The following is an 18,009-nucleotide window of genomic DNA, read 5'->3' as shown; positions in this document are numbered from 1 at the left end:
TTTACCAGCTCTGCTGCAATCACTGCACACCTTTTTACATTGGTATGACTACCAACCACCTGTCTCTCAGGATGAATGGCCACCATCAGACTGCAGCCAAGAACAACTTGCGACTCAACATGCAGCTGAACGTAACACATTTCAATAAGCGCTCCACTACCCACTACCCGAGTCATCTGGATCCTTCCCTCCACCGCCATCTTTTCTGAACTGCGCAGGTGGGCATTATCCTTCCAACACATTCTTCAATCTCATAATTATCCTGGCCTCAAACTACAGTAATATACTCTCCCCACACCCTCCACCCAATAGTTTCCATCCCTCTATCCTATCATCTCCTCCCCATTCTCATCTCCCACCCTGTTTATTTGCAGCCCTCTGCCAATGCATCCACCTATCTTTCCCTGTGCCTCTCCTTTTTTGTTCCTTTTCCTTCCTCCTCCTTGCCCCACAACCTCATAACACTGCACCTATCAGCAGTCTAGTCACTGCACACACTCCAGCAGACAGTGTTCGTGTCCCACCCGTATGCTACTATCCCTTCTCATCCGCTCCACCCCCCCCCCCCCCCCCCCCCGATTGCTGCTTGCATCCCAAGTGATATTGCATACCACCTCGAGATGCTGGAGTGGTGGTCATGTGTGTGTGAGGTGTGCTTGCTTGAGTGTGTGTGTGTGTGTGTGAATGTTGTGTGTGTCTTTCTATTTACTGAAGAAGGCTGTGGCTGAACACTATTAAGAGTGTCTTTTAATTGTGCCTATCTGCAACTTGGTATGTCTTCTTTACAGTAAGTAATTACTTATATTTTCCTAGATTGTTTATATTATGACTGAAAATATTTCTACCATTGTACAAAAGATCTCAAAATATATATTGTTGGCCTTCTATTACCCAAAACAATGATTCATCCACAGTAAAATATATCACTATCATATGCCAAGTTCAAAAGCTGAATTATGGTATGCAACACCTTGTTCATGTGTTCATTTGTTGATCAGTGTGTCTTCCATATATAAGAAGTTAATCTTTCTTCATGCCACTGTTTATATCCCACCCATAATTTCCCACTGCTGTACCAAAATTTTAGGGAAAAAATTACTAGAAACGTTTACAATGAGGGAAGAGCAATTTGAATAGGAATAACTGGAGCAGAGCTAAGATACAAATAAATATACAAGCAATTACTTTAACTTTTTAAATTTTTTTTAATCAAAGAGAGAAAATGGAAATTAAAAGTAACAGGAACCAGCTGTGATGAGAAGGGATACTGCCCCAACACTGCATTAGTAGACACAAAGTGTAGGAAACTTCTAAAAAAAGTAAGCATAGAGGAACTAAATGCAGAATATTGGGTAACAAACATCAGTAAAAATGAAGAACAAGAGCAAAACTTCAAAGAAATAGATTAAATGGCTCTGAGCACTATGGGACTCAACTGCTGTGGTCATAAGTCCCCTAGAACTTAGAACTACTTAAACCTAACTAACCTAAGGACAGCACACAACACCCAGCCATCACGAGGCAGAGAAAATCCCTGACCCCGGCGGGAATCGAACCCGGGAACCCGGGCGTGGGAAGCGAGAACGCTACCGCACGACCACGAGATGCGGGCTTCAAAGAAATAACGTGAATAAATATAAAACAAATTGTGGCTTTGTAGCATTTATTATATTCAACTTACAGTTATAAATAACACATCAAATAAAAGAGCAAACACAAACAATTTTGTTTGTACAGGGTGTATATGTGGACAAGGAAAAACAATTCCCAGATTTCCCACTGGCCGGAGTGGCCGTGCGGTTCTGGGCGCTACAGTCTGCCTCAGGCATGGATGTGTGTGATGTGCTTAGGTTAGTTAGGTTTAATTAGTTCTAAGTTCTAGGCGACTGATGACCTCAGAAGTTAAGTCGCATAGTGCTCAGAGCCATTTGAACCATTTTGAACCAGATTTCCCAGTTAGGAAATACACTTCTTCCTTGGGAGAACACACATTTTTTCCCATGTTAAGTGACAGTATATTTTCCTACAGAACTGTAAAACTTATTAATCCTTTGAATGGTTAACGTTTTATACATCATCGGTGTAGAACTTCCCGCTGCCACTTCAGAAAAACAAAAGAAGTCTTGGAAAGTCATGTACGCTGCATATTTTCACTGCATGTTTTCATAATAACGAAAGTTTAATTTCAAATTCCACCAAACACAGCACACTCGTTTCCACAGCACTGAAATTGAGACTGCAATGCCCTTTTGTAAGCTAATAATAGCTCATGTCACGTGATCTTGCTAGCTGATAACAGCAGATATTCAGAGCACAGGACGTGATGTAGTCAGCCAAAAGCAACATCACTGTTAGTAGCGCAAACACACAAATAGTAATAGTTAATGGTTTGGTCTCTCTCCCTCTTTCTTTTTGGCGTGCGTTACACTTTAAAATACATCACACAAATGTGACAGTAAAATTTAAGATAATGACATAAATGTCTGGTCTTCTGGACTCAAAATTCTTCTAAGTGGCCAGTCCTCTAATTGTTAAGTTTTAAACGAAAGTAAAAATTTCTTATGATTTATGAAATTCATCGCAAATTCTCACACACAATGTAATTCATTTTTGCAAGTAACGATTTTCAAACCACCATTTGCAGTATTTTCCGCAGACCTGTTAGAAATAGGTTTTTTCAGCAGCTGGCAGGGAGTGCCAGAAAACAGGCATTACTGTGCTTGCACAGCTACTATAGCGTAGGAAGTCTGTATGTTCGTACATTTTGCACTGAGGTATCTTACGTCATAAAAGAAAAAGGACATCAGAGGATACTCCAAGAGCATCGGAAGTCCTTAAACCATACTAGAATGTATAACTCGGCTTGAAGTGCACATCCATATGTCCAGATTCACAATAAAATAGGCTCCAACCTGATATTAAGCTTTCCAGTGAGGTTTTCGGGATGTAAATTTTCTTAGAGTACTGGTACTGTATTATCTCATGTTTGAATCTTTATTATGGCAAAATGCAATACGCATCAGAAGATGAAAACATGTACTTGAAATTCAGCAAACAGTTGGAACTAGCCTACACTACGGACCAAAATGCTTCGTTTCAAATAAATTGACTACCTCAGCAGAAATGATTAATAAAAGCCAAATTTCCCTAGCAAACCGACAAAAATAACATCATTGCTCTGCAAGGTGATTATTACTCAACTACCAAAAACGTAGAAATATACTCAGAAAGCTGAAACCTGTAATATATTTCTACCTTTCGTAATTATGTAAATGTGTTTTAATTCACTCGATAGCTCCCAGCCACAGAAATCCATTCTGTTTTCATTTTGTGTGGGAGCTGTACACGAAGAGGAAACGGCAAATCACTAAATGCGAACACAGATCATATGGAGACTACCCCTACCCCAGTACAACTTGGACCACTCTGCGCATACACGAATCTGGAAACTTGGGCGTGCCAGAAAAAATTTTTGCAGTTTGTGTCTGGCTTCAAGTAGCCACAGAAGCGGGAGAAGGTACTGCTCATATGCAACTTAAGTGCGCATGCGCATGTGCCCGCTGGCAACTACTCAAATGAACCTAATGCAAACAGTTGTGACGTCACACTGATTGGAAGCAGTTTTTTGTTACGAAGTATTGCATAGTCTTTATAGTAAGGCCTTCGACACATATTGATGTAACAGACACTTGTGTGTGCACAGTGTTTTTGTCGTAAATGATGCATTTCCTATGCAACTAAAATTTTATTTTGGTATTTTTCTCTCGTTTATCTTTTATTGCTGCAGTATTATTCTGCAGTAGCGGGATACATTACTGAAAATTAATACCATGAAAAATTCCTGGAATTCCGAATAATTCCCGGGTTTTTCCCGGATCTCCCAGGACGTATACACCTTGTTGTGTACCTGTGTGCATGCACTGTTTCTTGTGACTTCCATTAGAAAGCACTAGCAGCAAAGATGACGATTAGTTAACAAAGTTTTTCGGGTTTTATAATTTTGCAATGACTGAGTCCGTTGTTACATGGCAACATGCATTTCATATTAAGTTCCACTATAATTCTCTAAGTGGTGATAACATCTGTAAATGGTATCATCAGTCTGGAGACATACACTGTCTTTGCAGAGGGAAAAGTATGGGATGACCAACAGTGGTTGAAGAACATGTTGAAGAAGTGACAGTGTCTCGTACGTAGCCCCAAGAATCTGTTCGTAAGGCTAGTCGTGAATCAGTAATTCCAGTGATATCTCTGTGGGGACTTTTAAGGCAATGCTTACAACTATGTCCTTATCGTTTACAGCTGTTACAGCTCTAAAGCCTACAGATTGCTGTTTATGTGCTAATTTTGCATGTTGCTGCATGACAATGAAGATTTTCTGGATCGTGTAATCTTCAGTGATGAATTGACATTTCATCCAATTGGAAATGTGAACACATGTACTGTGCACATCTGGGCATCAGCAAATACCCAGGACATGATGCAGTGCAACAAGACTCCCCCAAATAAAATGTTTTTTGTTCCATATACTGGTGGAAAGTTTATGGACCTTTCTTTCCCATGAAGCAACTGCAACGGATAATTCATATCTTGATGTGCTAGAACTATGGTTCTTCCCTCAACTGAAAGCAGCTGAACCACAGAACTTCATTTGCCAGCAAGATGACGCATCACCTCACTGGTATAACTCAATGTGATTAGTTAAATGACACTGACAGAGTTCATTTCGCATGGCCTCCAAGTTCACCCAGTCTGTTGCCATGTGATTTTTGCATTTGGATTCATAAAGGATAACGAGTGCATGTGTCCACTACCACAAGGTTTGGAAGAACTCTCCCATCGACTAAATGTGTGCTGGATGATGAATGGTGCCCACATTGAACACTTGTAAAAAAAACTTGTTGACTTGGTCTTCCATTCGATGTCTTATTTATTACTGACAATATAAGGAAAAGGACAGAAAGCTACTCACCATGAAGATGACAAGTTGAGTTGCTAACATCACAGCTTTTGACCAAAGCTTTCTTGGCAAAAGGAAACACACATATTCATTCACACAAGTAAGTACACTTCACGCACACATGATCTCCGACACCTCGGTCTGGACCGAGCTGCCAGAGATGGCAGGAATGTGTGTGTAAGATGTGCTTCCTTGTGTGAATGAAGTTTTGAGCATTTCCTTTTATGAAGAAAGCTTTGGCTGACAGCCAAATGTGTAACAGTCTTTTCACTGTGCCCGTCTGCAATTTAACATGTTATCTTTACGGTGAGTAGCAATCTATCCGTTTCCTTGCATTGTGAATATTCCAACCTGGAGTTTCCGCTATATATAATTGTTAAGATGCATATAATAAATGCTACAAAGCCTTGAAACACTGATATTCAGTTCAGAACAACCAGAAAAAAAAACAGAAAAAAGAAATTAATCAAATAAAGCCTCTCTGAATGATGTTTTGGGGTTTCGAGAATCCTTGGATCCTACTGAATTGCCTATGGAAATAATGTGTTTTCCTTTACAGTTTATCAGCTACAGCAGTTTTTCCAACAAAAACGCAAATGCATCAATGAAACTCAAAATTACTTAAAGGACTTGGTCAGATCTGACAGAGATATTCAAAACACATATAAAAATTCAGAACAAAAATCCAACAATCAAAGAGTTCAAGAAGAGAAGGAATAAAGCAAATGTAGAAGAATCTTCATTAATAAGACAACAGAAGTAATAAATCGTTAAGTAAGTATTCTGTGCGTCGCAGAACTGGTCGAGTGTCGTTCAGAGACTGCGAATCCAAAGGTCTAGGTATTGACACCTTGTCAGTTCTAGGTTTTTGTACGTCACTTGTCACTCCTTTCACTTCTGGCAATGTTTGTCGATGAGAAAAATGATGAGTTGCGCCATTGTTCGGAGCCCATATTAAATCTAGAGCAGGAGTGTGCCTAATAAAGCACTGCAGTGATCAAATCAACCTGTAGGTTGACGACAGCTCTTCCTTACCTCTGAGGGCTGCCTGAGAGAGGAACAAAAATCAGATATAAGCGAGAGATGAAAGTCTGGGAAAATGAGAGACACAATGGTTGAAGGATCTAGAGAATTTTCAACAAACCAGCACACTTCATTCACAACAGAATGTAAATGCTCTTTTCATTGCCCTCAACTCTCCACTTTCATTTGCACCTAAAATAGTCAAACAGCCTGACTAAACACCAACAAAATTTCACAATCTGGTTGGAGCACAGGCAGCAAGTACGGGTAACAGCACCGTTCTCAGCACCTGGGGAAGATGACTCGGCCTGTTGTTACAAAACTGTGTGTAAAATGGAAAGAGCAACTCAGTTGATCGCTCAAAAACACGCCAGTAGGTAATAACACAGCGAAAATCTGACAGGAGTAACAACAGGTGGTTTATAGTACAGAAGGTTTCACAAGTATCAAACTGAATGATGGATCCAAGTCTACTGTTCCACTTTTTCAGCATTACTGATATTTTCTCTCTCTCTCTCTCTCTCTCTCTCTCTCTCTCTCTCTCTCTCAACCTGTCGCGTGCGCACGCGCCCACACACACACACACACACACACACACACACACACACACACACACACACTCCCAGAAGGAGGCAGTGGGATGGGGGAGGGGGAGGGGGGAGGGGGGAGGAGGGGGGAGGGGGAGGAGGGAGGGAGGGAGTTGAATATGTTCATGCTTATGCAGGGTGTATACGTGGACAAGAAAAAAAAAACGAATTTTTCCTGGATTCCCCAGTTATAAATGCACTTTTTCCCAGGCGAAAATATACTTTTTTCCTGGACGAAAGTACACTTTTTCCAAGTTGAGTGACAATACACTTTCCCTCAGAGCTGTAAAACTTGATGCACAGCAACATGTACAGTGCATATTTTCATATTACAGAAATATAAATGTGAATTCCACCAAATACACCACATTAGCTTCCAAAGCACTGAAACTGAGACTGGGATGCGCTTTTATCAGACAATCATAGCTCGTGTCATGTGATCAGTCAATGACAGCAGATATTTGGAGCATAGGACATGTGATGTATTCAGCCAATAGCAACATCACTGTGAAGCTGCACAGACACCCAAATAGGCAAAGTTAATGGTTTAAATTAATATACGTACAATACAGCTACAGAAAAAGCTACGCTTTCATATATAATATTGGTCCTTTAAAAATGTTTTGCAGTTTTTTCCAAGGGTGTAGTTAGGCAGCATCTGGCGAGCTCTGCTTAAATTGCAGCAGCTGAATATCTCTAACAAGCATGACCACAAATTTCACTGCTGTGAATTGAACATTTCGTGGGTTACCTGGCTGAAAAAAATGTTCCGTCAAGCACTTCGACTTTTCCCTAGAAAAGCCAATCGTGTGCGAAACTGCTCAAGAACTCACCTCACACTTTTTTGAAGCATAATTATACTTTTTGCCATTGTTACTGCATAATTTGTAATCTATGAAAGAACTAAAACAAATATGAAAAATTAACCTTGAATCTTGGTCTCTTTTAGCATGCGTTATCCTTCAAGGTATGTTAAAGACTGGTATGGCTGGTCCTCAAAGTGCCAAGCTTTGAATGAGATTCAAATGCTCCACAATTTAAGAAAATTTTTGAACAAGATTCACACACACACACACACACACACACACACACACACACACAGTGATTTAAGAAAATTCATCGCACATTCTCACACGTGATGAAGTTCATCTAGCATAAAAGGAAATTTCCTTTGAAAGCAACGTTTCTCAAACCGCAATTCACAACATTTTCTTGTGACTTGTTAGAAATGTAAACAGTTGTGACATCACACTCATTGTAAGCAGATTGTTGTCATGAATCCCTACGTAGTTATCTTCGTAAGGCTTCTGACTCATTTTGCTGTCAACAGATGCTTGTGTGTGCACTGAGCTCTATTGTTGTGAATGACGCATTTTCTTCGCAACTAAACTTGTTTGTGTTTTATTGCTACAGTAGAGGGCTAAAGTAAAATTCCTCATTAGATTATCACTTCTTATCAGTCAAAATTACAAACATTTAACTGAAAACTACAAAAATGAAAAATTCACAGAATTCTAAAAAATACATGTGTTTTCCCAGATTTCGGTGGCATACACAACCTGTTATGAAGGATATATTGTCATAAAGATAAAATTGTTGTAGTACTGTATACTGCAGTTTTAAAGCCCACACTAAATTTCAAGTAATAATCGCTACACCATTTAAGAAACAACTGCAAAAAGTCACCTAAACTAAGAAGGTACATGCTCAGAAGGTGAAGACAGCAGAACCTCTGTAAATATCAACTGATTAGGGTGAAAGCTCAGAATAGACTGCAAGGACAAAATCTCAGTAAAGATTGTTCAAGTAATTCCCATCTCTGGAGATTTGGAAACACTGGTGTTGAGGACAAGGGAATGAAAATTAGTGTTTAACATCCCATTGATGATGGAGTCATAGGAGACAGGGCACAAGGTATTATTTGGGGAGGGTTTCAGCCATGTCTTTTCATGGGAAACATCCCACATGTCCTTTAATCAGTTTGGGGAAGGATACAAACATATTTGCCTAGTGCTGAAAATGTTTGTATCATCCACTGTGTTAGATGGTTCAGTAGCTCTATGTTCCACATTGCAAAAGATCGCAGACTGCACCTTTTACATTGCAGTATCAATAACGTAAGGTTTATGTTCGCACCAGAACAACAATTTTCAGGCAATGAGAAACTAGAAAGAGAAATAACATGAAGCCAATATTAAAAAGCAGCAGACAAAAGAACTGATAGAATTAATACACAGTCAAACAGAGATACACAAAGAAATAACATAGAGCAAAAATTACAAAACTGTGGAGAACAGCGTGACAAAAGAATCTGTGAAATCAGCACAGTACATTACTAAATGGGAAATTGCTATTTGCAGTGCAGGGGATATTTATTTCAAGATAAGCAGGAAGAGTATGATTTCTACTCACATAATAATAATAACATTGTTCAACAGCTAAGAGGTTTACGAACATGCAAGTGGTACTCCTCTTAAATATAAATAGAAAGCTAAAAGAGTAATGAAGTTTCACACAACTGTCACAGGGGTAGTTCACATTTACAAAAACTTCTAAAACAAGTAGGCAACAATAAAAACAGTATCTACCTCTAGGTAAGGCATCAGTTCCTCATCAGCAAGTCTGTCCTTGGGTTGAGATTTCTGGGTTTGGACACTGGAACAGGAATACTAAGTATGGTAACTAATTATGTTAGCAACCAGTAACATCTCAAAATGGCACTTCTTAAAATTGTTCATCTGTAGGTTGCACATCAGTCTACTACAAGCAAATACAGGAAACATATGCAGAGGATTTATGATTTAAAAAATGAATATATACAGGCACACAAAAAAGAAACTTTCTCTCAAAAATTGCACTAGCAAGCATTTTTACAAGCCAAATATGTACTACAGTTTTCACTATTATGAGGTTGTACACAAAAGTTCCTGAAATTTGAATTTTGTGTGAAAATGGTTAAGATTACACTGAAATACTTCTTTGTGTTTCCGAATACACTCGTCTCGAATCAGTGTGGATAGTGGCTGTGAGCTGAGTGGTTTGCTCGGTTTTCGGTGAGCGTACTTCCATTATCATGTTTCTATAAGTTTGCGGTTTTTGTCATGGTGACACAAACGAAGAGTGTGTCTGTATAAAGATTTATAAATTTGAGACACTGCTGCAGATACACTTCACAGGTTGAAGTTAGCTTTTGGAGATAATGCTTCAGGTCACACACAGACTTACAACTGGTATAAGTGTGTGAGAAACGGACAAACATCAACTGGTGAAGACAGCCATATCGGTTAGCCATCTGCTGGACTTCACAGCAGAACATGTTCCGAAAGTGAGGGAACTGATTCTTCAAGATCATAAACAGACCATCTGGTACCTCTGAAACTCCTTAGTAATAATTTATGATACATGAAACTAAACTGTCAGGAGAACTGAACACGAAAAGGAATGCGAAGAATTCTGTGCAACAACTGACTTGAGACAATCGGAAGCAATACTGTGCAGAAATCTGCAGAGGACTTACAAATTGTCTGAAGACGGTCCAGAGGTTGTCACTCGTGACAGGAGCTGAATTTATGGCTACAATCCTGACACTAAGCGGCAATCATTGTAATGGAAAATATCTTCTTCACCAAAAGAATGACCCTGTTTTACAGAACTGGTCATAAAAGTTTAGTCAGACCATCAGTAAAGGGATCTGCTGAGAAGTTCTATGATATTTGAGGAAGGACATGAGGAGAGAACATCTACAGCTGGGTATTTCACAATAAAAATGAATGACCGCACATGCCCTACATTATTCATAGATTTTTGACTCAATTAAAAATGACAGAGAATGGGTAGAAACTTGGCTGACAGAAAAGGAAGCAACAGGAGCACAAATAAAGGAAATGAATTTAGCATACACACTATGAACATCCACATTTCGACTAATGCAAAACTGAGACATTACCAGACAGTCTTCAGATAGCCAACATGGAAAGAAGAAGAAGGTACCAAGCACTTTAGCAAAGACAGACTTCCAGGGTGCATTTCAGAAGTGGTGGCAATATTGGAATTGGTGTATTGCTCTACATCTACATGGATACTCTGCAAATCACATTTAAGTGCCTGGCAGAGAGTTCATCAAACCACCTTCACAATTCTCTATTATTCCAATCTCGTATAGCACGCGGAAAGAACGAACACCTGTATCTTTCTGTAAGAGCTCTGATTTCCTTTATTTTATCATGGTGATCATTTCTCCCCATGTAGGTTGATGTCAACAAAATATTTTCGCATTTGGAGGAGAAAGTTGGTGATTGGAATTTTGTGAGAAGATTCCGTCACAACAAAAACGCCTTTCTTTTAATGATGTCCAGTGCAAATACTGTATCATTTCAGTGACACTCTCTCCCATATTTCATGATAATACAAAACATGCTGCTCTTCTTTGAACTTTTTCGATGTACTCTGTCAGTCCTGTCTGGTAAGGATCCCACACCGCGCAGCAGTATTCTAAAAGAGGATGGACAAGCGTAGTGTAGGCAGTGTCCTTAATAGATCTGTTACATTTTCTAAATGTCCTGCCAATAAAACGCAGTCTTTGGTTAACATTCCCCACAACATTTTCTGTGTGTTCCTTCTAAATTTAAGTTGTTCGTAATTGTAATTCCTAGGTATTTAGCTGAATTTACAGCCTTTATATTTGATTGATTTAGCATGTAACTGAAGTTTAATAGATTCCTTTTAGCACTCATGTAGATGATCTTACACTTTTCGTTATTTAGGGTCAAGTGCCAATTTTCGCACCATTCAGATATCTTTCCTAAATTGTTTTGCAGTTTGTTTTGATCTTCTGATGACTTTCGTAGTCGATAAACGACAGTGTCACCTGCAAACAATCGAAGACAGCTGCTCAGGTTGTCTCCCAAATTGCTTATATAGATAAGGAACAGTAAAAGGCCTATAACACTACGTTGGGGAACACAAGAAATCACTTCTGTTTTACTCAATGACTTTCCATCAATTACTACAAACTGTGACCTCTCTGACAGGACGTCACAAATCCTGTCACATAACTGAGACGATATTCCATAAGCACGCAATTTCATTAAGAGGCCACTTGTATGGTACAGTGTCAAAAGCCTTCGGGAAATCCAGAAATACAGAATCGATCTGAAATCCCTTGTGGATAGCACTGAACACTTCATAGAAGTGAAGAGCTAGTCGTGTTTCACAAGAATGTTGTTTTCTAAACCCTTGTTGACTGTGTGTCAATAGAACGTTTTATTCAAGGTAATTCATAATTTCAAACACAATATATGTTCCAGAATCCTGCTGCATATCAACGTTAATGATATGGGCCTATAATTAAGTGGATTATTCCTAATTTCTTTCTTGAATATTGGTGTGACCTGTGCAACTTTCCAGTCTTTGGGTACGGATCTTTCATCAAGCGAACGGTTGTATATAACTCCAGTATGGAGCTAATTCATCACTTCCAAATGGGAATACTTTGAAGGCGATGATGCAGAATAATATCTCAACATGAGATAATAGTATTAATTAAAACATTTTGGAAACTTTTGGATATCAGTTCATTATTAACAGTTTCTGGTATGGCAAGCGTTAAGAGAAGAATATGTCAGATCCAAGCTTATTACTAAAGAAATTGAACTACAACAGCCCTTATGGTGAAGAAACAAGCAACAAATTACAGAATCAAATAGATGACTGTCAGAGCATGCTGTATCAATATGTACAATGATGAGACTACACATGGATCTCAAAGACCATGCAGGACATGCTTTCTTGTTCAACAGTAGAGTAAATGCTCAGTTACTAACACTACTAGATCAGTAACACAAATACTTACAAAGGAACTTCCCCAGGTGTAAATAAACGATCTCAATGAAACTTGAGGGGGGGGGGGGGGGGGCGGCATGCGTTTAAAGGGGTCAACATAATGCAAATGTATTTTTTTCATTTTTGCCCAATTTCACTTTAAAGAGGTAAAACACATCATGAAAGATAATTTGGCACAATAAGTTTACAGGCAGTATCTTTAAAACCATGATGTATAAAAACGTGCTTCATACAAAAGTTGAAATGTAACTTAACATTTTTAAAAAAGTATATAATCAACTGTTGTAATAATTTGAAATTTTACGAAATAGCCCACCACCATTAATTAACTTTACAAAAATAAAAACTTTTGTTACAATATTATGAAAAGAAAAGTTACCACTCACCATATACTGGAGATGCTGAATCACAGACAGGCACAACAAAAAGACAGTCACAAATAAGCTTTCGGCCAGCAAGGTCTTCGTCGAAAATATCTTCGTAAAAAATAGTTCACACACACACACACACACACACACACACACACACACACACACACACACACATCTGCAGTATCAGGCAAATGAAGCCACACTGCCAGCAGTAACATCAGTGCATGATGGGAATAGCGACTGGGTGGGGGTAAGGAGGAGGCTGGGGCGGAGAGGGGGAGAGATAGTTGGGTAGGGATGGGGGACAATGAAGTGTTACTGGGAAATGCGCAGGAACTAGGTGGAGAGAGGGTAGGGCAGCTATGTCCAGTCGGGAGGTTAGATGGAGGACAGAGGAGAGATGCAGGGGAGGGGGGGGTTAACTGGAAAGGAGAGAAGTAAAAAGACTGGGTGCAATGGTGGAATAAGGGCTGTGTAGTGCTAGAATGGGAACAGGGAAGGGCCTAGATGGGTGAGGACAATGACTAATGAAGGTTGAGGCCAGGAGGGCTACGGAAACGTAGGATATATTGCAGGAAAAGTTCCCATCTGCGCAATTCACAAAAGCTGGTGTTGGTGGTAAGGATCCATATGACACAGGCTGTGAAGCAGTCATTGAAATGAAGGACATCGTGTTGGGCAGTGTGTTCAGCAACAGGCAGATCCACTTGTTTCTCGGCCACAGTTTGTCGGTGGCCATTCATGTGGGCAGACAGCTTGTTGGTTGTCTTGTCCATATAGAATGCAGTACAGTGGTTGCAGCTTAGCTTGTGACTGGACTGGAGTAGATGGTAGCGAGAGGATGTATGGGACAGGACTTGCATCTAGGTCTATTACAGGGATATGAGCCACGAGGTAAGGGGTCGGGAGCAGAGTTTGTGTAGGGATGGACGAGTATATTGTGTGGGATTGGTGGACAAGAGAATACCACTGTGGGAGGGGTGGAACAGATAGTGGGCAGGATATTTCTCATTTCAGGGCACAACGAGACGTAGTTGAAACCCTGGCAGAGAATATAATTCAGTTGCTCCAGTCCTGGGTGGTACTGAGTTACAAGAGGAATGCTCCACTGTGGCCGGAGGCGGTGGGAAACTGGAAAGATAACGCACAGGAGATTTGTTTTTGTACAAGGTTGGGAGGATAATTATGGTCTGTGAAGGCTTCAGTGAGACCCTCAGTATATCTTGAGAGGGACCACTTGTCACTGCAGATGCGGAGCCGCAGGTGGCTAGGCTGTATGGAAGGGACTTACTTCTCAGTACGGAACAGGTGGCAGCTGTCGAAGTGGAGGTATTGCTGGTGGTTAGTAGATTTGATATGGACAGATGTACTGATGTAGCCTTCTTTGAGGTGGAGGTCAACATCTAGGAAGGTGGCTTGTTGGGTTGAGTAGGACCAGGTGAAGCAAATGGGGGAGAAGCTGTTGAGGTTCTGGAGGAATGTGGATAGGGTGTCCTCACCCTTGATCCAGATCGCAAAGGTGTTATCAAGAATTTGAACCAGGTGAGGGGTTTAGGATTCTGGGTGTTTGGGAAGGATTCCTCTAGATGGCCCATGATTTTTCCATTGTTTAACTTTTGTTACAACATAGATTACGGAGGATTTCATGCCACATCCATTCTTGTCCAATACCCCTGTCTTCTGAATTACCATTTTTGGAAAATAAGCTGTATACAAGATACTGTCACAGTATTTTCATCATGCATAATTAATACATCTAAGTAATATTTATTTATCTAATTATTTATTTTACCTATTTTTGATTCATGTTTTAAACTGTTATTTTATGTTTTTAACTGGTGTGTTTTTTTCTTCAGTTCATGTGTGTATTTAGTTAATTGAAAGTAATAAGTAAATCTTTATTACGATAGAAAATCATTCCAATAATGATAATCTGTATAGAAATGAAGGGTTAAGGAAAAGAATTAACTAAGTCTTGTTTTATAAATTTTACAGAACATTTAATATTTTTAGTTAAATCTTTTCATGATCTTACAATTCTGTAACATTTACACTTATTTTGAAAAATCAGAAACCTTAAGTAATATTCTGTAAATACATAACTATATTACTACATATTTATTCACACTTTTGATGTTACATGTTAAGAAGTTGAGCAAAGTAACTTGTTCAATGAAAGAAGGGGCTGAGCCCATGAATTCAAATTAAGATAACATTGAATTTTCCTTTATGACTTCACTCAAGAATCAAACTGCATTTAAAAAGCAGTAAAAGATTGCGTTTTCTGAGAACTTCAAGCAATATAAAGACTGTCATAACATTTTCTGCTTCCAATCCACAAAAATTTTCCAAATTATGCCTCACGAAAGATGGGTAGTAGGCCTGAAAATACATTCATGTTCAGGAAAAAACAGCAAACCTTGAACGATTAGAGATAGGATGTTCATATTGACAGGACATGTACATTAGTATGGTCTGCAGAAACGATTAGCATTCAGTCACCTCAGTTCAGCACGTGTCCTGTGCACAGTAGGCACAGGGTCCACCACGGTCGCTGATACCTTGTTCCGAGTGTGATGACATCAACACGACTACGGCGCAAATGGCGTCCTGTGGTATAGCCATCTACGCTGCATTCACATGGTTCCAAAATTCAACTGTGGTGGTTGGCATTGGATCACAGCGCTGCATACATTGCTTCACTGTATCCCACACATTTTTGATTGGTGACAAGTCTGGTGACATGGCATGTCAGGGCAAAAGTCTGACATTCTGTGACACCAATAAGGCACCTGTGCATGCATTAACATGTGGTCGTGTATTGTATTGCTGAAAAATGGTGTCCGGGTGCTGTGAGAGGGTATGACACAGGTCGTGGATGTCATCCACATAGGTCACACTGGTCACAGTGCCCTGGAATACACCAACTGTGATTTGTGGTTGTACCCAATAGCACCCCACACCATAAGACTTCTAGTTGGCACTTAATGTCTTATGTGAATGCAGACACAGTCATTCCATATACCAGTGTTATCTAGCATGTTTCTGCACATTCATCAAAGATGGGTAGAGAAGTGGACGAGGCACAAGTAACCCGTGCTGTAATAAATGGCTACAGACTGTCACCCCTGATAGTGTACGATGTGTTACAGTGTTCCACTGCTATGTCATTCAGATGAGGTGTCAATCTTCTTGGGGGATGGTCTGGATGGTATGACCTTATCCGTATAGTCGGGTTCTACCGCCTTCCGTGAACCGTTCTGTACATACCCGTCGCACTGCTGAAGCATTTCATCCCACACAAGCAGCAATTTCCTGAATGGATGCATCACATTCTCTTCATCAATAATGTGCCCTCTCTTTCAAATTCACTGATTTGACAGCACAGTTCTCGCATATGTCTGCGAGGCATCCTGCACGTCTGCTCTAGCCACACTGATCCATTACCTTCAGTTTATAGGGACCACGAGTAGGTGGTGTTGCACCGTGATATCTATGTTGACCACAAACCTGCACACTGACATGGTTCAAATGCTCATCATTTCTGTACAACGTATTACTGTACATGTCCTTTGTTGAATATGGACATCCTATCTCTAGTCGTTCAAGGCACTCTGTTTTTTTTTTCTGAACATGAGTGTATAAAGTACAATAATTCTCAATTTGAAACTGTGATTAGTAGAGAGAGAGAGTGAGAGACAAGTATTGCGTGAGTTCTGTCTATGATGTGTGCTCTAATTGAACGTGTAGGAAGGGGACGCTTCATAAAAGTGTAGTTCTTATTTTGGTTGGAACATGAATATCTCTCTCTCTCTCTCTCTCTCTCTCTCTCTCTCTCTCACACACACACACAAACACACACACACACACACACACACACACACACACACACACACAGCCATGCCAAGCTAATTGTAACAAAATGCAATAAAGAGAGGAGCAATAAGTTATTTTTAGTCCAATATCCTGTATTTCGCTGTGTGATTTTTGACCGGACATAATTAAAGACACCAGGTTATGGGCGCAGGAAAATGCATACATACAGTATCTGTTTCTGTTCTATGAATTCATTGCCTTTGATCGGAGTTTTATTCGCATGAACTGTGACGCTCAAGTTCTGGAACCATCACATTTCGCTGGTCTATTGTGGAAAACCTTTATTTTTGTTTTGAACCGAGTATTATAAGCCATATGGTGTATTATTCTGGGCACGATAACAACAGAAGTAATGGAGTAGCCTTCATAGTTAGTGATAAAGTGAGAAAAGCTGTAATGGGATGCAAATATAAAAATGATAGAATGATGTCCATCAGACTTCCAGGTCAGCCCATCAACATCACAGTAATTCAAGTTTATGCACCAACAACCGATGCTGAAAAGGAAATTATTGACCAGTTCTATGGAGATTTACAAGAATTACTACTGTCAACACTAAAAAAGGATATTGTCTTCATAGTTGGAGATTGGAATGCAAAAGTGGGAAATGAAGCTGTAGAAGGTATAACAGGGAAATATGGTCTGGGTACAACAAATGAAGCTGGACAGAGACTCCTAGAATTCTGCCAAGAAAATTCATTGATAATTACTAATACACTGTTTCAACTACCAAAACGTCACCTATATACCTGGACTTCGCCAGATGGCCAACACCGGAACCAAATTGATTACATACTTTGTAATCAGAGGTGGAAGAGCGCGGTTCAGTCAGCTACAACAAGACCTGGGGTTGACTGCGGATCAGATCATGAGCTCCTGATTGCAAAATTTCGGCTGAAACTTCAGAATGTACCAAAAAGTATCCCAACTTGCAGATACGACCTTAATTCTATACCCTCCGACTATGCTGCAGAGGTACAAAACAGATTTAATGTATTACAGCTGGAGGACAAAAGCTCGCAAGAGATGTGGACAGAAGTAGCTAATACTGTCAAGGAGGCCGCAGAGAAACACATTCCCAAGAAAAGGAACAGTAAGAAGGCTAGATGGCTATCAGTTGAGGCACTGCAAGTTGCAGAAGAACGAAGGAAAGCAAAAATCAAGGGAGATAGATCAGCTATGTTTGAATTAAATAAAGATTTTCAGAAATTAGCTAGAAGAGATAAAAATATATTCTTTAATGAACAGTGCAAGGAAGTTGAAGATAGTAACGTAATGAGGAAGACAAGAGATCTTTATAAGAAAATTAGAGAAATTAAAGGAAAATTCCAGGCAAAAATTGGAATGATAA

At 39.7% G+C, this 18,009-nt stretch overlaps 1 protein-coding gene across 2 annotated transcripts in view; it reads right to left on the bottom strand.

Moving 5' to 3' along the window:
* Window positions 1–18,009, bottom strand: part of LOC124550857 (tetratricopeptide repeat protein 27) — a 141,083-nt gene that overhangs the window by 80,325 nt on the left and 42,749 nt on the right. For both annotated transcript variants that reach the window (XR_006967733.1, XM_047125597.1), the window contains exon 7: window positions 9,159–9,225. Coding sequence is in view for 1 of the 2 variants with exons in the window: in XM_047125597.1 (XP_046981553.1) it covers window positions 9,159–9,225 (67 nt within the window). In the remaining variant the exon portion in view is untranslated. The remainder of the gene's footprint in view (window positions 1–9,158; window positions 9,226–18,009) is intronic.

The sequence above is a fragment of the Schistocerca americana genome, chromosome 9 (genome assembly GCF_021461395.2).
Source record: "Schistocerca americana isolate TAMUIC-IGC-003095 chromosome 9, iqSchAmer2.1, whole genome shotgun sequence".
Lineage (NCBI taxonomy): Eukaryota > Metazoa > Arthropoda > Insecta > Orthoptera > Acrididae > Schistocerca > Schistocerca americana.
Note: the sequence above shows the minus strand (reverse complement) of the source record. Positions and strands in the feature narration are given on the sequence as shown.